The sequence below is a fragment of the Fringilla coelebs genome, assembly GCF_963513975.1.
Source record: "Fringilla coelebs genome assembly, chromosome: 4".
NCBI classification, from domain to species: Eukaryota; Metazoa; Chordata; class Aves; order Passeriformes; family Fringillidae; genus Fringilla; species Fringilla coelebs.
Genome location: NC_140032.1, coordinates 1,104,471 through 1,125,270, shown reverse-complemented (window position 1 = coordinate 1,125,270; position 20,800 = coordinate 1,104,471). Strand labels below are relative to the sequence as shown.

The 20,800-nt window shown below is 51.4% G+C and overlaps 1 protein-coding gene across 2 annotated transcripts in view; it reads right to left on the bottom strand.

Moving 5' to 3' along the window:
• Nucleotides 1-20,800, bottom strand: part of EXOC6B (exocyst complex component 6B) — a 309,916-nt gene that overhangs the window by 141,083 nt on the left and 148,033 nt on the right. For both annotated transcript variants that reach the window (XM_084205070.1, XM_084205071.1), the window contains one exon: nt 19,346-19,414. In XM_084205070.1, the coding sequence (XP_084061196.1) occupies nt 19,346-19,414 (69 nt within the window). The remainder of the gene's footprint in view (nt 1-19,345; nt 19,415-20,800) is intronic.

Sequence of the window (20,800 nt, the reverse complement as noted above, 5' to 3'; positions counted from 1 at the left end):
CAGGGAGCCACAGGGGGACACAAGGAACAACCAGAGATGGGACATGGGGAAAAAAACACAGGTGGGACACAGGGAATGGCAGGTGGGACACAGGGAACAACCAGAGATGGGATGCAGGGAAAAAAACACAGGTGAGACACAGGGAAAAAACCACAGGTGGGACACAGGGCATGGCAGGTGGGACACAGGGAACAACCAGAGATGGGGCACAGGGAAAAAACCACAGGTGGGACACAGAGAATGGCAGGTGGGACACAGGGAACAACCAGAGATGGGATGCAGGGAAAAAAACACAGGTGAGACACAGGGAATAGCAGGTGGGACACAGGGAACAACCAGAGATGGGACACGGCGCATGGCAGGTGGGACACAGGGAACAAAACATAAGTGAGACACAGGGATGGCAGGTGGGACACTGGCAGGTAAAGATGGGACACAGGTACAGGTGGGACACAGGGAAACAGCCACAGGTGGGACACAAGGGACAAACCACACGACAGAGACAGGCAGAGGTGTGACACAGGGAACAAAGCACAGGTGGGACAGCTGGGCTGGCAGCTGAAGGTGACACACAGGGGCAGTGGGACACGGGGCCGGTCCCCCATGGGGTGAGGCCGGCAGGGCCACCCAGCCCAGAGAGCCCTCGGGAGCCGCCTGGAGATGGCACCGACACGAAGCAGGGCCAGCCTCACGCCCCGCGTCCCCCGCAGGTGCCCGTGCCCCACGCCGGGCTGGCCCAGGAGGTGACGGCCCCGGCCCGTCCCGCCCGTGAGCCCGGCCGCCGGCCGCTGCCGCCCGCGCTGGCGCCGCCGCTGGCCGTGCCCGGCCGGAGCAGGGCCCCCGGGCACCGCCCGCGGGCGCCCAGCGGGCAGGAGAGCCCGGGCACGGCGGGCAGGGCCGCGCAGGGCCGCGCCGAGGAGCCGGGCGAGGGCGCCGAGCCCGCCCAGCGCAGGGTCAGGGTGGGCCGGCTGACCGAGGCCGGGCTCAGGCAGCTCGGGGGCATCTCCCGGTACCAGCGCACCCTGGAGTGGCTGGACAGCATCTTCAGCAGCCGGGCCGAGGTGGTGGCCGAGCTGCAGGAGGAGCTGGACGGGTTCTGGGAGTTCCAGGAACGCGGGAGTCGGTAGGGCGGAAAAGGGCCCGCAGGTGACCGAGCCCGACCGGACCCAGCTCCAGCACGGCGCCCGGGGCGCGTCCTGCCCCTCCTCGGACACCGCCGCCGCTCCGAGGGACCAACCCGCCGTGCACGGGCACCAACGGGGAGGCTGAGAAGGCAGAGCCAGACCCTGCTCAGGACAAGCTGAACACAGGAATTCCCACGGGAATTGCCAGGAAAAGCCCTTTTCCCTGGAGGATGACCCACCGCTGGGACAGGCAGAGAAGCTGTGGAGCTCCATCCCAACAGGACACGGACCTGAGAACCCCCTGCAGCCCGTGGGGAGCTGGGCAGTGACTCCAGAACTGGGCAGTGACTCCAGAGCTGGACAGTGATCTCCAGAGCTGGGCAGTGATCTCCAGAGCTGGGCAGTGATCTCCAGAGCTGGACAGTGATCTCCAGAGCTGGACAGTGACTCCAGAGCTGGGCAGTGACTCCAGAACTGGGCAGTGATCTCCAGAGCTGGACAGTGACTCCAGAACTGGACAGTGATCTCCAGAGCTGGACAGTGACTCCAGAGCTGGACAGTGACTCCAGAACTGGGCAGTGACTCCAGAGCTGGGCAGTGACTCCAGAGCTGGGCAGTGATCTCCAGAGCTGGACAGTGATCTCCAGATCTTCCCTCTGACCTTCCTCTGTGATGCTGTGAGGATGGGGACCTTCCCTATGGAACTTCTGGACGTGCTCCAGGGACCACAGAATAGCTTGGGCTGGAAGGAGCCTTGAAGACCACCCAGTCCCACCCCCTGCCACGGGCAGGGACACCTTCCGTTCCCCAAAGTTTCTCCAAGCCCTGCCTAACCTGGCTGTGAGCGCTTCCAGGCTCTGGAAACAAAAGCAGGATGAACCTTCCCACCCAACACCTGTGGAAAACACGTCCTGGAGCATCCCAATAAAGGGTTTTTACACAGATCCGCCCTTGTCCTTCGGTTAATACCTGAAACCATGACAAGATGCAACAGGAGCAGCTTTTCAAGCCTCTGGTTTTCCCAACAAGTTGGTATCCTGAAGGATTCCGTGGGGTTTCAATCCCACACCACAACCACGGCCGGGGCAAGACGGAGTCAGGAGAGGGGATTTAAGGGAAGAGCCAAAGCCCTGCTCCCCACACAGCCCCCGTGGGCTGCCAGGAGATGATTCAGCCCCCACAAAAAGGTGAAACCCGAAGATCAGAAGTCCCCCAGACCTCCAGCTCCCACCTTCAAACCATAAAAGAGCTGCTTTTCTCCGCAGCCAAACCCCGTGGATTCCAAAGGATCCAGGGAAAACCCTCTCCGAGGGCAACGCCGCCCTCGGGAACATCCCCAAACTGTTGTGCGCAGCGACTTCGGAGCTTTCCCGTCCCCTTCCACGCAGCACGACCCCCAAACCCCTTTTTTTGTGGGGTTTCTCCCGTTCCCTCCCCGGAATGCGACGGCAGCGTTTGTTCATTGTGCACATCCAGCCCGGCTTCCAGGCTTTCCTGAGCAGAGGACTGAAACAGGGGGCAACATGCGTCACAGGCCCGTCCTGGACGTTGCTCACCCTTTTTTTCCTGCACAAATATTTGTAAACACGTGGGGAATTCGTGTCCAGCCGGCTCGGGGACCCTTCATAAAAGCAGGGATTTATTGCAAACAGGATGGGAATCATTTCCCAGCTCCCGGTGCTTATAGGGCTTTAGGATGAGAAACATAAAGAGCAGGAAGAGAGCGGCTGCAGCTGGGCTCTGAGCCCTGCTGGAGAGGGATGGGACGGGGGCAGTGTGGACTCACAGCTCCAGAGCCCCCCACAAACCCCCTCCCCAAAAATAAAATAAAGTTCTGGAGTTTCTGGGCTGCACAGGAGAATCCCCTGGGGTTTATTGATGGGTGGAGGTCCAGGGATAGGCTGAGCTCGGCTGAGCTGAGCCCAAGGATCTTCCTGGAACGCTCAGCCTGGAGAAAAGCTGTTCAGGGGAGACCCTGTGGCTCTGCACAAGTCCCTGGCAGGAGGGGACAGCCAGGGAGGGCCAGGATCTGCTCCCAGGGGAGAACAGAAGGATGGAAATGGCCTCAGGCTGGGCCAGGGGAGGTTTAGGTTGGAAATTTGGGGACATTCCTCATGGAAAGAAAGGGCTGTGCAGCCCTGGCAGGGCTGGAGCTTCCACCCCTGCAGGGATTCCAAAGCCCCGTGGATGTGGCCCTTGGGGACATGGGACAGAGGTGGCCCTGGCAGGGCTGGACTGGCTGACCTCAGAGGGCTTTTCCAGCCTCAGCAATTCCATGATTTTATGATCCAAAGCCTCCCCTTGCCACCTCAGAGTTCCTCTCTGACACATCCTCATTTCCCACCTGGAGGGACAGAACCCTCCCAGCTCTGCTTCCATCCATGTGTCCCATTCCTGTCATTCTTCCATGATTCCCACAGCTGGAGCCAACACCAGAGCTCAGATTTCAGGGATAATCAGGAAAAACTGGAGCTGCTCACCAGGGCTGGATTTGGGTCTCTAGATGTCCCCAAGAAGTGGCACAGAGAGAGACTTTGGTTCATTCTTAGGAGCCAAAATAAGCCCTAAATGTGGAATATCAGCATCAGCAGGACTGAGACAGCTGGGGAAGGAGAGGAGGGGGAAGGCTGAGGAAGCACACCCAGTCCTGGATTCCAGAAGAGATGGATCCAGGATCCTCTTGGAAACACTCAGAAAAACAGAGGCAAGGGGCAAAATACAGAAGGAGGAATTAAAATTAATGAAATGGGGGGAAAATTCCCCAGAGGGTGGTCAAATGTTGGAGCAGAGAGGCTGGGCACCCTCCAGCCTTGGAGAGCCTCAAAACTTACATGGAAAAGGCTCAGAGATTCCTGGTTTTGCTTCAAATCCAGCAAATTTAGACTTGGACCAAGTTTTCCACGAGCTGTTCCAGTCTGAATTGGGTGCCCCTGGCATTTGGATTAGATGGGATTTGAGGTCCCTTCCAACCCAAACCATTCCATTATGGATTGAATCCACAACCAAAAGAGTGGGAATTCACCATTTCCCTTTGTGCTAAACCGAGTTTTACCTTAGAACACCAACGTTCTCCAGGGAAATTCCTTCCAGATCGCTTCACTTCCACCCCTATCACTTGTTATTTTTGAGATATCTCCCTTCTGGACACCACCACAGAGTCCTCTGGGGCAGCTGAGGCGTTTTCCAAACATTCCTGGGAGCCTCCTGAGCCCCAAAGCCCGGAAACAGCAAATCTTGGGAAGAGCCTGCCCACGCCTGCACCCTGCAGGAGCGGGGCTGGAATTCGGGGTGGATCAGCCAGACCCTGGACAAGGTGAACATTCCCAACAAAATCCCCATGGCCTCGGAGCTCCCTGCACCCAGCAGCTCCAGAGGGGCCAGAATTCCTTCAAAAAGACCTTGGAAAGGAGTGGGGAAAGGTGAATGGTGCAGGAAAGGCTGAAAAAACGACAGGAGGGATTCCAGAACTTTCAGCCCCTGAGCTGAGTCCTCCTGGGACAGAATTCCAGGAGAACGGAGGGGAAGGGGAGTGGGGAGAAGCAGGACATATTGAAGCAGGAGTTATGCCAATGATGTGCTGGCACAGCAGGATTTGGGGATCCTGGGAAAGCAGAATCCCTGACTTTAGCCAGGATTTAATGTGCTTTTCCATGATATTCCTGAACCTCAACGTGGATGTCCCCATATGGATGAGGCACAGCTGGATAAATAAATAAATAAATAAATAAATAAATAAATAAATAAATAAATAAATAGTGGGGTGGTGAATTCCAGAGGGTCGGGATCAGGGAGCTCAGGGAGCCACCCCAAAGAGAGCTGGTGACAAGTGGGGACCTCAGCAGGGCCTGTCCTGGGACACGTCCAGCTCCACTCTGGTGGCAGAGACCTGGAGGAGCCACGGAGCAACAGCCAGGAGCTCCTCAGTGACTCCAGCCCAGGGGAAGAGCCACAGGATCATGGAATGCTTGGAAAAGGTTGGAAAAAGTCTCTAAGATCATTGGGTGGGAATACTCCCCAGCACTGCCAGGGCCACCACTGCCCCTGTCCCCAGGTGCCACAGGGCTGGAAATCCCCCAGGGATGGGGACTGCAAACCCCCCTGGGCACTTCCAGTGCCTGAGCCCCCTTTCCATGGGGAAATTCCTGCTGTGCCCACCCTGAGCCCCCCTGGGGCCGTTCCCTCTGCTCCTGTCCCTGTTCCCTGGAGCACAGCCCGACCCCCCGGCTGTCCCCTCCTGCCAGGAGCTGTGCAGAGCCACAAGGGCCCCCTGAGCCTCCTTTGCTCCAGGCTGAGCCCCTGCCCAGCTCCTCAGGGATTCTGCAGCCCTTTCCCAGCTCCTCAGGGATTCTCCAGCCCCTGCCCAGCTCCTCAGGGATTCTCCAGCCCCTGCCCAGCTCCCTCAGGGATTCTCCAGACCTGCCCCAGCACTGGAGGTGCCCCAGCAGTGCCAGCTCAGGGGACAAGGGCAGGGCAGGACAAGTTCTCAGAGAGTTTCTGGAGTCTTGGAGGTTTTCAGCACAAGGTGGGATAAAGCTCTGAACAGCCTGGGCTGATCTTGAGCTGCTTCCATGGAATCATGGAATGGTTGGGGTGGGAAGGGACCTGAGAGCTCATCCAGCCCCATCCATGGCAGGGACACCTCCCACTGTCCCAGGTGGATCCAGCCTGGCCTTGGGCACTGCCAGGGATCCAGGGGCAGCCCCAGCAAATCTGGGAATTCCATTCCAGCCCTTTCCCAGCCTCCCAGCCAGCAATTCCTTCCCAATACCCCCCCATCCCTCATTCCAGGAGGTCAGACCAGAACCCCCCAGATCCCTCCCCAGGGAATGATCCCACAAACCACCAAACAGATTCCATGAACTTCCCCCAGTGGGGGCAGTCAGAGCTGGCCACTGAGAGAGGGATGGGATTGAGGGGATGAAACCAGCCCCAAATCCAGACCCCCAGGATATCCCCAGCCCCAAATCCAGATGCCCAGAACACTCCCAGCCCTAAATCCAGACCTCCAGGACATTCCCAGCCCCAAATCCAGACCCCCAGGATATCCCCAGCCCCAAATCCAGATGCCCAGAACACTCCCAGCCCTAAATCCAGACCCCCAGGACATTCCCAGCCCCAAATCCAGACCCCCAGGATATCCCCAGCCCCAAATCCAGATGCCCAGAACACTCCCAGCCCTAAATCCAGACCCCCCAGGAGACTACCAGCCCCAAATCCAAACTCCCAGGATATTCCCAGTCCCAAATCCAGATCCCCAGGACACTCCCAGCCCTAAATCCAGACCCCCAGGACATTCCCAGCCCTAAATCCAAACCCCCAGGACATTCCCAGCCCTAAATCCAGACCCCCAGGACATTCCCAGCCCTGGGAAAGCTCTGCTGCTCCCCCTCCCCTCAGCTGACGAGGAGTCTGCCCCAGGGCTGTTGCAGGAAAGCCTCCCTGGCTGGGGGTGTTTTTTTCCTCTCTCCCTCCCTTTTCCAGGCCTGTTTTCCGAGGGGAACGTCCCAGGCCCTGCGATCCTATCGCGCCGATTCCCGCGCCGCCGCTTTGATGGCGGCCGAGCGCTTTTCTGCCGGGGAAGAAAAGGAGGTCACGGGGTGAAGGGAGCCCTGTGACAATCCCCAAAGTTCACCCTGCTGCCACCAGGGCCAGCCCGGGCCGGGCTCCATCAGCACGTAGGACAGGGTGGTTATCGCAGGTCACTGACACCGGCCGCTCTAATGGCTTTTCCTGTGGCCTTATCAATGCCGCGCACAAAGTGGCTCCCCCAGCCTTCCCCTATGATCTCAGAGCTCTGTTTACAGCTATCTCCCTGCGCCAGGCACCAGCCCAGGCAGCAGACGCTGAGAAATGCCAGGACACGGCCACGGGACAGGCTGCAAAGTGCCTGAGATGAACAAGGAGTCACCAGAGAGGGGTTTGTTTTTTTTTTTTTCCACCGCGCGCCCCGCTCCTTTCCAAAAAAAAAAAACCCATCAAGTTTTCGAGTTCCCAAGGAAAACTCGACAAGCCCGAGCTCTGAAACAGAAGAACCGCAGAGTTTCCATGGTGGGGTTTGTGTTGCACTGTGGAATAAAAGGAACAAGTGGGGCTACAAAGAGAAAAAAGGTTTGGTTTCATCTGAAAGGCAGGGCTGGGTGGCTCTCGTTGCTGGAGCTGCGGTTCCTAAAGAGCCTCCCTCCTGCCTTGAAAGGAGAACTTCAACTGCTCTGCCCCCTCTGCAAAGCACAAATATTTTTGGTGGGGATGCTGAGCCCCCGAGAGGGTGGGGAGGGAGTGGGAGCCCCAGCCCCAGGGATGAGCTGGGCCCCCCTTCCCAACCCCATCCCAAAAAAGCAGGAACAGGAGGATTCGGGCAGGCAGCACCAGCAGCATCACACCTGTGAGAGGAATTAAAGTGATTTCGGAGCAGGGCTGGCAGGAGACCCGGGATCCACAGGATGCACCATTTCCAAAGGAATCTGCTCCATGGGGCCATCCCAGGAGGGAATTCCACAGGCTCACCCTGAGCCCAGGGACCCCTGAGCAGCTCCCGCAGCAAAACCTTGTGATCCCAGCGATAATCCCAAAAGAAAACCTTGTTTCTGCTCCCAAGGCTGCGCTGGCTGGGCACTAAGAGATACAAAACTTGTCCTTCCCTAAAATTCCCAAGGAGAGCTGCTCCAAAAGGATACAGACTATCCACCCCGACAAGATATTCCTAGGTGGATTGTTTTGCAGTAAAACAGGGGGGTTATTATTAACTGTACTTTTTTTTTTTTTTAACCTTTTTAATGCACTTTGTGCATCAAAGCAGCTCGAGGGTCGGGGGAGAGGCAGCACAGATAAAAATGTCAGTGCTGAGATAGGACAAATTTATAGTAAATCCCTGTCAGCTCCCATTTATCTAAATTATCCAGCTCTGGATTCTCCAGAAATCCTTCAGCAGCTCCGGCTTTTAAGGCTGTTTTTACCTCAGAATCCGCTCCCTTTTTCTTTCTGCCTTGCTGCCTGTGTTTTTGGACACTTGTTCTTTCCCCTAAGATGACCCCTTTGTAGCTGGGATCAAAGAGCTGGGAGTGTCAATCCCAGTGTCTTCAGGAACATGTGAAGAACCTCAAAGTAATTGGGAAGCAATTAGCACCGAGCTAAAAAAACCCACCCCGCCGAGGCAGAGCCTAAATGAGCACTAACAGGCACCAGCCCCGCTCAGGGAAGAGTTTAAGGGACTTAAATCACCCTCAGCTGCCTCCTGACAACTTTTTGGGACCACCTTCAGTGCAGCCCACTCTGCCTTGAGTTTTTTTGGCTTATTTTTATTTTTATTATCATTTCATTCCTTTCTGCTTTGGGTTCACTCTTTGCTTTCTGCCTCGCTGCAGCTTAGGGGAAACATGAAACACAAAACTGCTTTTCATTTTCTGTTGTGTAAAGCGAAGCCATCCCATGTCTTGGCCTGGAAATCCAAGGCTCCCAGCAGCTGCTGAGATGCTCCTGCAGATAAACCAGCTGGCCCAGGCCTCACCTCTCCCCCTTTATTTTGGATATTGATCAAAGCAGCCCCAGCTCTACACAGACTTTGGTCAGAGGCAACATAAAAGATCGACCCTCGATGGTGAAATCACGTTCTGGGTCTGTTCTTTAGATCACAATTTTTTATTTATTGCCATTTCCCACAGCTCCCCTGCCAGCAGGGGATGGAGCTGGTGCCACCAGCCCGGGCTGCAGGTGAATGGCTGAGATAGGCTGGGCTTAGGGCTCAGGGTCAGCTCAAACCAGGCCAGGCCTTGCCCACCTGATCCTCAAATCCCTGGATTTGCTGCCAGTCCCTTTCCTTAAACTTTTCACTGCTTTGGGATGGAGGCACCCTGGAGATCTGGGATGTTTTATCCCAGCCCTGCAGAAATCCAAACCCTTCCCATGCTCATCTCTCCCCCCAGGCAGCCCCTTCCTGCCCAGGAAAGGAACTGGGATGAACAATCCCATCAAACATCCCAGGAGAGCCTGAAATGGCTGAGCAGAACCTGGGCTGGGCTTAGGATCAGGATCAGCTCAGACCAGGCCAGACCTCAGCCAACTGATCCTGAAATTGCCATCTTTGGATTTGCTGTCAGTCCCTCTCCTTAAATCATTCACAGATTCCCAGCCTGGTTTGGGATGGAGGCACCCTGAAGATTTTGGGATGTTTTGTTTGATATCTTCAGAGACCCACACTTGTCTCTCCTTCAGGACAGTGCCAGGCAGCCCCGTCCTCCCCAGGAAAGGAACTGGGATGAACAATCCCATCAAACATCCCAGGAGAGCCTGAAATGCCTGAACAGAACCTGGGCTGGGCTCAGGATTAGCTCAGACCAGGCCAGACCTCAGCCAACTGATCCTGAAATTCCCATCTATGGATTTGCTGCCAGTCCTTCTCCTTAAATCATTCACAGATTCCCAGACTGGTTACGAAGGGAGGCACGCTAGAAATGTTGGGATATTTTATCCCAGCCCTGCAGAAATCCAAACCCTTCCCATGCTCATCTCTCCCCCAGGCAGCCCCTTCCTGCCCAGGAAAGGGATTGGGATGAACAATCCCATCAAACACCCCAGGAGAGCCTGAAATGGCTGAGCAGAACCTGGGCTGGGTTTAGGGCTCAGGGTCAGCTCAGACCAGGCCAGACCTTGCCCAACTGATCCTGAAATCCCTGGATTTGCTGCCAGTGCCCCTCCTAAACCTTTCACTGCTTTGGAATGGAGGCACCCCAAGGAAGCTGGGATGTTTTGTTTGGTGTCTGCAGAGATCCGAACCGTCCTCACTCCCATCTCTCCCCCAGGCAGCCCCTTCCTGCCCAGGAAAGGAACTGGGATGAACAATCCCATCAAACATCCCAGGAGAGCCTGAAATGCCTGAACAGAACCTGGGCTGGGCTTAGGATCAGCTCAGACCAGGCCAGACCTTGCCCAACTGATCCTGAAATTCCCATCTATAGATTTGCTGACAGTCCTTCTCCTTAAATCATTCACAGATTCCCAGACTCGTTACAAAGTGAGGCACCCTAGAAATGTTGGGATATTTTATCCCAGCCCTGCAGAAATCCAAACCCTTCCCATGCTCATCTCTCCCCCAGGCAGCCTCTTCCTGCCCAGGAAAGGGATTGGGATGAACAATCCCATCAAACATCCCAGGAGAGCCTGAAATGCCTGAACAGAACCTGGGCTGGGCTTAGGATTAGGATCAGCTCAGACCAGGCCAGACCTCAGCCAACTGATCCTGAAATTGCCATCTTTGGATTTGCTGACAGTCCTTCTCCTTAAATCACTCACAGATTCCCAGCCTGGTTACGAAGGGAGGCACCCTAGAAATGTTGGGATATTTTATCCCAGCCCTGCAGAAATCCAAACCCTTCCCATGCTCATCTCTCCCCCAGGCAGCCCCTTCCTGCCCAGGAAAGGGATTGGGATGAACAATCCCATCAAACACCCCAGGAGAGCCTGAAATGGCTGAGCAGAACCTGGGCTGGGTTTAGGGCTCAGGGTCAGCTCAGAGCAGGCCAGACCTTTCCCAACTGATCCTGAAATCCCTGGATTTGCTGCCACTGCCCCTCCTAAACCTTTCACTGCTTTGGAATGGAGGCACCCCAAAGAACCTGGGATGTTTTGTTTGGTGTCTGCAGAGATCCAAACCCTCCTCACTCCCATCTCTCCCCCAGGCAGCCCCTTCCTGCCCAGGAAAGGGATTGGGATGAACAATCCCATCCCACATCCCAGGAGAGCCCGTCCTGCCGCCAAGGTCCAGCTCTCAATTAACCCCCGCCTGACCTTCCTTCACTTTCTTTCCCCCTGCTCTGCCCTTCCTGCCAAAGTTCAGCGTTTCCTGGAAAAGTCTCCGTGCCTGTTGGATGTTGTCCTTCGCCTTGGTTGCCGAGGGAAGGATTTGCAGGATTTACAGGTGCCTGGCCCCCTCTGGAAGCCCATGACCGCGGGCTGACCCCCCGGTACAATATGTGAACTCCTGCCCTGCTGATAAGGCTGCCAGATAGGAGCAGGAGTTTGCAAATAATCCTTTGGGAATTTATAAGCAGCGCAGCCATAAAACCGAGGTGACTGGAAGGTCGATTTCACTAAAAATAATAAATATCTCAATGTTTATTCAACGTGGGCCTTTTTAACTGCAGGCCAAGCTCCGAGATAACGCCATTGTAAATGACAAATATTGGGAGTTTTGGGGAACTATTACATTATGATCCTTCCGTCTGACACTGCCGGGGCCGTTCCCTGGATGCTGTGCAGGATCTCTGACACTGCTCCACCCGAGCTGGGCCCAGAGAGCCAGGCCAGGGCTCGGGCTCGGGTCAGCAAAAGGGCAATTTGCTGCTCAGGGGGTTTCTCCTGCTCCTGGCTCCCTAAAACACCTTCCCGAGAGCTGAGCTCCCATTGCTGCTCGTTGTTCGTCCTCGCTCCTGTTTGTAGGGTCTGGGATGGGGACAAACAGGAGGAAAGGGAGCAGGGCTGGAATGGGAGCAGGGACAGGAATGGGAACAGGGCTGGAATGGGAGCAGGGGCTGGAATGGGAGCAGGGACGGGAATGGGAGCAGGGACAGGAATGGGAGCAGGAACGGGAATGGGAGCAGGGGCAGGAATGGGAGCAGGGACAGGAATGGGAACAGGGACAGGAATGGGAGCAGGGCTGGAATGGGAGCAGGGCTGGAATGGGAGCAGGAATGGGAGCAGGGGCTGGGATGGGAGCAGGGACAGGAATGGGAACAGGGCTGGAATGGGAGCAGGAATGGGAATGGGAGCAGGGGCTGGGATGGGAGCAGGAATGGGAATGGGAGCAGGAACAGGAATGGGAGCAGGGACAGGAATGGGAACAGGAATGGGAATGGGAGCAGGGACAGGAATGGGAACAGGGCTGGAATGGGAGCAGGAATGGGAATGGGAGCAGGAACAGGAATGGGAACAGGGACAGGAATGGGAGCAGGGGCTGGAATGGGAGCAGGGCTGGAATGGGAACAGGAATGGGAATGGGAGCAGGGACAGGAATGGGAGCAGGGGCTGGAATGGGAGCAGGAATGGGAATGGGAGCAGGGACGGGAATGGGAGCAGGGCTGGAATGGGAGCAGGAACAGGAATGGGAGCAGGAATAGGAGCAGGAATGGGAGCAGGGACAGGAATGGGAGCAGGGCTGGAATGGGAGCAGGAATGGGAATGGGAGCAGGAATGGGAGCAGGGACGGGAATGGGAGCAGGAATGGGAATGGGAGCAGGGACGGGAATGGGAGCAGGGGCTGGTCCCAGCTCAGGGTGGGGACAGAGCTGCTGGCACTGTTCCCCTGCCCTGCTTGAACCTCTCCATGGAATCCCAAAGGTTGGAAAAATCCTCTGGGGTTGAATCCAACCATCCCCAGCCCTGTCCTGTGTCCCCAGCTGATGCCTCAGGTTTTAACTTTCGTTTTTCAGATCTGTGCTGCTTTAGTGTGTGGGTCTGAGCTCCATATTATGGGATGGTGAGCTCTGTGCACAGAGCAGGGAGACAAAACAATTCCTGTTCCAGCTGGGCACCAAGGACAAATGATCCAAATCTCAGCCCAGGAGCACAAACCCCGTGGGCTGGAGAGAGAAAAACAAGCAGGGTGGCACTGCAGGGGCTGAAGCTGGGATGGGACAATGAACTGCAAGGTGCAAATGGAGCAGAGCTGATCCCAGGGAGAGACCCCGTGCCCCATGTGCATTTTGGGACCATTTTGGTCCATCTTGGGTTCTTTTGGGACCATTTTGGTCCATCTTGGGTTGATTTTGGGACCATTTTGGTTCATCTTGGCTGCAGCCCTGGCTGGGCTCTGGTGCTGCCCAAGGTGGATCCATGGAGGAGATCCTTTTAATAAATTATTCTTTAACTGTCTGGTCTCTGCTCTAGGTCAGCCTTCACAAGGCATCACAAGGGCCACATCCCTGCAGGGACTGGGACTGCTGGAAAACCCTTTCCACAAAGGAATTTTCCCAATATCCACCCTAAACCTCCCCTGGCTGCTCCCTCTCCTCCCATGCCATGATCCCCCCTGGCCCTTGCAGGGACACCACCACCCAGAAGGAGACAATCCCACCCAGATCCATCCCATGGATCTGCTGCTTCCCCTGACACATTTCTGAGGACCAATCCCTTTTTCTGGTTTGAAAGACATTAAAGATCCCCAGTGCAGAGACAAACCCATTTCTGTTATGTGAAGCAAAGCAATTCCACGTCTTGGCCTTGAAATCCATGGAATGCAACCATTTGGGATGTTCAAAACTGCCCTGTCCACCAGCAGAAGCTGCTGACCCTTCTTAGAACACCTTTGTGGACAATCACAGCATCAAATCCATAATAAATCCAAATTAAATCCGTATGAAATCCAAATTGAGTCCATATTAAATCCATATTAAATCCATATCAAACCCACACCCTGGTGTCAAACCCAGGCCTGGCAGCCCCTCCAAAGGGATTCCCAACCCTGTGCCCACGATCCCCATTCCTCCCCAAAGTTTCCCCAGATAAAGTGGCACTTTCAGCCTCCCCCCAGCCTTCCAGCTCCCTCCTAATTCCCAATTAACAAACTCCTGCTCCAGCTCCCAGCTCCGCCCGCAGCGCTGGGATATTCCTCCAAGATAAACACAGCCACACATTTTGGGGAGGGGAACTTCTCACTCCAAGAAAATCTCACGGCAACGTGGCCAAATGACCTAATTATGAACAGATGAGGGGCACAGAAAGATGTTTTATAGGAAGGGGGCTCCTGACAGTTCCTTTCCTTCAGCAAACCCGTGTGGATCGCTGGGGACGCTGAAACTGGGAAACAATTCCCTCTCCAGGCTGGGAAGGGAGGAGAGCTGGCAGCACAGAGCTCCTTTCATCTCCTGCCTGGGATTTGGGCTGCTCAACCACAGGGGAAGAGCCCCACGAGAGGAGCAGCCCTGGAAAAGGATGCAGGTTCCCTGGAATGGCAGATTCAGGACTTGGATGCTGCTGGAAGCACCCCTAAAGTGGAAAGTTGGAGGGAGAGCTCCACAGGTTCCTTGGATCAAGAAATTCAAGGTTCAGATGCATCCCCGAAATTACAATTTGGAGGGTGAGCTCCTAAGACCCCAGAAAAGAGATGAGACTGCACAAGTTCCTTGGAATGGGACATTGGAGGTTTGGACGCATCCCTGAAATTCAGGGTTGGAGGGTGAGCTCCAAAGGCCCAGGAAAAGGGAAGAGACTTCACAAGTTCCCTGGAATGGCAGATCCAGGGCTTGGATAGTCCTGGAAGCATCCCTGAAATGGAAAGTTGGAGGGAGAGCTCCAAATGTCCCTAGAAAGGGATGAGGCTGCACAGGTTCCTTGGATCAGGAGATTCAAGGCTTGGATGCATCCCTGAAATTAAAATTGGAGGGTGAGGTCCCAAGGCCCTGGAAAAGGGATGAGACTCCACAGCTTCCCTGGAATGGCAGATCCAGGGCTTGGATGCTCCTGGAAACATCCCAAAAATTCAGGGTTGGAGGGAGAGCTCCAAATGTCCCTAGAAAGGGATAAGGCTCCACAGGTTCCTTGGATCAGGAGATTCAAGGCTTGGATGCATCCCTGAAATTCAGAGTTGGACAGTGAGATCCAAAGGTCCTGGAAAAGGGAAGAGACTCCACAGCTTCCCTGGAATGGCAGATCCAGGGCTTGAATGCTCCTGGAAACATTCTTGAAATTCAAAGATGGAGGATGATCTCCAAATGTCCCTAAAAAGGGATGAGGCTCCACAGGTTCCTTGGATCAGGAGATTCAAGGCTTGGATGCATCCCTGAAATTCTGAGTTGGAGGGTGAGCTCCAAAGGCCCAGGAAAAGGGAAGAGACTCCCTGGAATGGCAGATCCAGGTCCTGGATACTCCTGGAAGCATCCCTGAAATGGAAAGTTGGAGAGAGAGCTCCAAATGTCCCTAGAAAGGGATGAGGCTCCACAGGTTCCTTCCATCAGGAGATTCAAGGCTTGGATGCATCCCTGAAATTAAAATTTGCAGGGTGAGCTCCCAAGGCCCTGGAAAAGGGATGCAGGTTCCTTGGAATGGCAAAATCAAGGCCTGGAAGCTGCTGGAAGCATCCCAAAAAACCCAGAGCTGGAGCATGAGTCCCAAAGGACCCTAAAAAGGGATGAGGCTCCACAGGGTCCGTGGAATGGCACAGAAGCATCCCTGAAATTGAATGTTGGAGAGAGAGCTCCAAAGGCTCAAGAAAAGGGAAAAGACTCCACAAATTCCTTGGAATGGGATATTGAAGGCTCAGATTCATCCCCAAAATTCAAATTTGGAGGGTGAGCTCCCAAGGCCCTGGAAAAGGGAAGAGACTCCACAGGTTCCCTGGAATGGCAGATCCAGGACTTGGATGCTCCTGGAAACATTCCTGAAATTCAGAGTTGGAGGATGATCTCCAAATGTCCCTAAAAAGGGATGAGGCTCCACAGGTTCCTTGGATCAGGAGATTCAAGGCTCGGATGCATCCCCAAAATCAAAATTTGCAGGGTGAGCTCCCAAGGCCCTGGAAAAGGGATGCAGGTTCCTTGGAATGGCAAAATCAAGGCTTGGATGCTGCTTGGAAGCATCCCAAAAATTCCCAATTCAAAGTTGGAGGGTGAGCTCCAAAGGTTCTTTATTTGCCTTCCTTATAAATTAATATTAAAAATAAATATTAAAAATAAATTAATATTAAAAATCAGTGTACTCAGAATTCCCAGGAGCCGGCCTGTGGAAACAGGAGCTCTCTGGGGCAGCTCCAAGGAGCCTTTTCAGTCAAAAAACAAACTCCTGGCACAATCTGTGGGAATTTTTCCCTCAGGAATCTCAGAGTGGTCCAGGCAAGGGGTGGATTTGGGGATGGCAGCAAAGCTGCTCCTGTCAGACAGAGCTGGCAGGGCAGGGCAGATCTCCAAATGATCCATTTCTGAGGAATTCCTGCCCAAACTCCTCCTTTTCCATGGAATAGTGAAATTACTGTGGCCAAAGAAGAACCCTTGGAGCAAACAGCATCGGAATCCAACCAATTCCTGCCCAAAACTCTCCGATTTTTCAGGGAATAACAAAAATTGCTGCATCCAAAAAAGGTATCCCAGGAGGAAAACAGCATCAGGATCCAAACTATTTCTCCCCCAAAACTCCTCCATTTGTACAGAATGACAAAGTTACTGTGTGCAAAGAATTCCTGGAGAAAATGGTATCAGAGAATCCAACCAATTCCTGCCCAAAATTCCTCCATTCCCATGGAATAACAAAATTGCTGCATCCAAAGAGGAATTCTTGGAGGAAACAACGTCAGAATCCAACCAATCCCTGCCCCAAACTCTCCCATTTCCATGGAATAACAAAGTCACTGAATGCAAAGAATTCCTGGAGAAAATGGAATCAGAATCCAACCAATTCCTGCCCCAAATTCTCCCATTTGAATGGAATAATGAAGGTAATGAATCCAGAGAATTCCTGGAGGAAAGAGCATCAGAATCCAACCAATCCCCGCCCCAAACTCTCCCATTTTCACTGAAAAATGAAATTATTGCATCCACAGAGGAACTCTTGGAGGAAACAACGTCAGAATCCAACCAATCCCTGCCCCAAACTCTCCCATTTTCACTGAAAAATGAAATTATCGCATCCATAGAGGAATTCTTGGAGGAAACAACGTCAGAATCCAACCAATCCCCGCCCCAAACTCTCCCATTTTCACTGAAAAATGAAATTATCGCATCCACTGAGGAATTCTTGGAGGAAACAATGTCAGAATCCAACCAATCCCTGCCCCAAACTCTCCCATTTCCATGGAATAACAAAGTCACTGAATGCAAAGAATTCCTGGAGAAAATGGAATCAGAATCCAACCAATCCTGCCCCAAATTCTCCCATTTGAATGGAATAATGAAGGTAATTAATCCAAAGAATTCTTGGAGGAAAGAGCATCAGAATCCAACCAATTCCTGCCCAAAACTCTCCCATTTTCACTGAAAAATGAAATTATCACATCCACAGAGGAACTCTTGGAGGAAACAACGTCAGATTCCCACCAATCCCTGCCCCAAACTCTCCCATTTCCATGGAATAACAAAGTTAATGAATCCAAAGAATTCCTGGAGAAAATGGTATCAGAATCCAACCAATTCCTGCCCATTCCTACAGAATAATTCATTTTTCCTTGGAGCAAACAGCATCAGAACCCAACCAATTCCTTCCCAAAATTCTCCCATTCCCATGGAATAATTCATTTCCCTTGGAAAAACAGCATCAGATTCCAACCAATCCCTGCCCAAAACTCCTCAGTTTCCACGGAATAACGAAATTCCTGCATCCAAAGAGGAATTCTTGAAGGAAACAGCATCAGAATCCAACCAATCCCTGCCCAAAACTCCTCCATTTCCAAGCAAGAATGGAGTTACTGGATCCAAAGAGGAACTCTTGGGGAAAACAACATCAGAATCCAACCAATCCTGCCCAAATTTCTCCTGTTTCAATGGAATAATGAAGTTCATGAATCCCAAGAATTCTTGGAGGAAACAATTCCTCCCAAAAATTCCTCCATTTCCAAGGAATAATGGAATTACTGGATCCAACCAGGAATTGTTGGAGAAAACAACGTCAGAATCCAACCAATTCTTCCCCAAACTCTCCCATTTCAATGCAATAATGAAGTTAAGGAATCCAAAAAATCCCTGGAGACAATGGAATCAGAGAATCCAACCCATCCCAAAGTTCTCCCATTCCCACGGAATAATTCCTTTCCCTTGGAGTGAACAGCATCAGATTCCAACCAATCCCTGCCCAACATTTGTGCATTCCCATGCAATAACGAAATTCCTGCATGCAAAGAGGAATTCTTGGAGGAAACAATGTCAGAATCCAACCAATTCCCACTCAAATTCCTCCCATTTCAATGGAATAATGAAGTTCATGAATCCCAAGAATTCTTGGAGCAAATAGCATCAGAATCCAACCAACCCCTGCAAAAATTCCTCCATTTCCAAAGAATAATGGAACTACTGGATCCAAAGAGGAATTCTTGGGGAAAACAACGTCAGAATCCAACCAATCCTGCCCCAAACTCTCCCATTTCCATGGAATAATAAAGTTAATGAATCCAAAGAATTCTTGGAGGAAACAATTCCTCCCAAAAGTTCCTCCATTTCCAAGGAATAATGGAATTACTGGATCCAAAGAGGAATTCTTGGAACAAACAGCTCAGATTCCATCAGATTCCAACCAATCCCAACCAATCCCTGCCCAAAATTTGTCCATTCCCATGGAATAACAAAATTCCTGCGTGCAAAGAGGAATTCTTGGAGCAAACAGTGTCAGAATCCAACCAATCCCTGCCCCAATTTCTCCCATTTCAATGGAATAATGAAGTTCATGAATCCCAAGAATTCTTGGAGCAAACAGCATCAGAATCCAACCAATCCCTCCCAAAAATTCCTCCATTTCCCAGGAATAATGGAACTACTGGATCCAAAGAGGAATTCTTGGGGAAAACAATGTCAGAATCCAACCAATCCTGCCCCAAACTCTCCCATTTCCATGGAATAATAAAGTTAATGAATCCAAAGAATTCTTGGAGGAAACAATTCCTCCCAAAAATTCCTCCATTTCCAAGGAATAATGGAATTACTGGATCCAAAGAGGAATTCTTGGACCAAACAGCTCAGATTCCATCAGATTCCAACCAATCCCAACCAATCCCTGCCCAAAATTTGTCCATTCCCATGGAACAACGAAATTCCTGCGTGCAAAGAGGAATTCTTGGAGCAAACAGTGTCAGAATCCAACCAATCCCTGCCCCAATTTCTCCCATTTCCATGGAATAATGAAGTTCATGAATCCCAAGAATTCTTGGAGCAAACAGCATCAGAATCCAACCATTCCCTGCAAAAATTCCTCCATTTCCAAGGAATAATGGAATTACTGGATCCAAAGAGGAATTCTTGGAGGAAACAGCGTCAGAATCCAACCAATCCCTGCCCAAAATGTGTCCATTCCCATGGAACAACAAAATTCCTGCGTGCAAAGAGGAATTCTTGGAGGGAAATCCAACAACTGACAAATACAAACGGATGAAAAATTCCGGATTTGGGACACAGAGGAAATTCCCTTTGCATCCCAGTGCCCTGCAGGAAGGAATTCCAGAGCTTTCCCCAAATCCAGCCCTCAGGGATGCCCTTCCCAGGATAAGGGAGGGAGGATCCAGGGAATTCCCAGAGCAGGAAAACTTGGGATTCACTCACCAGGACGGAGTAGATGTGGAGGCATCGATAAACCGGGGAGAAATCCACCAGATCCTGGGCTCCAGGCACCTGGAACGGGGAGAAATCCATGGAAAACCTGGGAAACCCACCCAAAATCCATGGAAAACCTGGGAAACTCACCCAAAATCCATGGAAAACCTGGGAAACCCACCCAAAATCCATGGAAAACCTGGGAAACCCACCCAAAATCCATGGAAAACCTGGGAAACCCACCCAAAATCCATGGAAAACCTGGGAAACCCACCCAAAATCCATGGAAAACCTGGGAAACCCACCCAAAATCCATGGAAAACCTGGGAAACCCACCCAAAATCCATGGAAAACCTGGGAAACCCACCCAAAATCCATGGAAAACCTGGGAAACCCACCCAAAATCCATGGAAAACCTGGGAAACCCACCCAAAATCCACGGGCGAGGAGCAAAATTGCAAGAAATTTAATTATGGGTGAGTGGAGCAGTAAAATCACACACAGACAAGGGAAACCCTAAAAAAAAATCACATTTAAATCAAATTCTCGCTCCAAAAATTCACATTTAGGTGAATGAAACTATAGAAAAACCAAATTTAATTAAGTTCCACCCTAAAAAATCCCATCTAGATGAATGGAAGTCATAAAAAAATCATTTATAAATAATTAGAACAGCAAAAAATTTAATTATGGATAAGTGGAGCAGTAAAATCACACACAGACAAGGAAAACCCTAAAAAAAAAAAATCACATTTAAATGAAATTGTTGCTCTAAAAAATCACATTTAGGTGAATGAAACTATAGAAAAACCAAATTTAATTAAGTTCCACCCTAAAAAATCCCATCTAGATGAGTAGAAGTCGTAAGAAATTCATTTATAAATAATTAGAACAGCAAAAAATTTAATTATGGATAAGTGGAGCAGTAAAATATCACACACAGACAAGGAAAACCCTAAAAAAAAAATCACATTTAAATAAAATTCTCGCTGCAAAAAATGACATTTAGGTGAATAAACTTTAAAAAAAAAATCAAATTTAAGTAAGTGTCACGAAAAATCCTGTCTAGGTGAGTACAAGTCATAAAAATTTCATTTATAAATAAGTAGAACTGCAACAAAATTTAAATATGGAAAAATGGAATTCTAAAATATCACAGTGAAATGACTGAAATCCTAAAAAAAAATCACATTTAAATGAGTTTGTTGCTCAAAAAAATCACATTTAGGTGAATGAAACTATAGAAAAACCAAATTTAATTGAGTTCCACCCTAAAAAATCCCATCTAGATGAGTAGAAGTCATAAAAAATTAATTTTTAAATAATTAGAACAGCAAAAAATTTAATTATGGGTGAGTGGAGCAGTTAAATATCACACACAGACAAGGGAAACCCTAAAAAAAATCACATTTAAATAAACTTCTCGCTCAAAAAAATCACATTTAGGTGAATAAACTTTAAAAA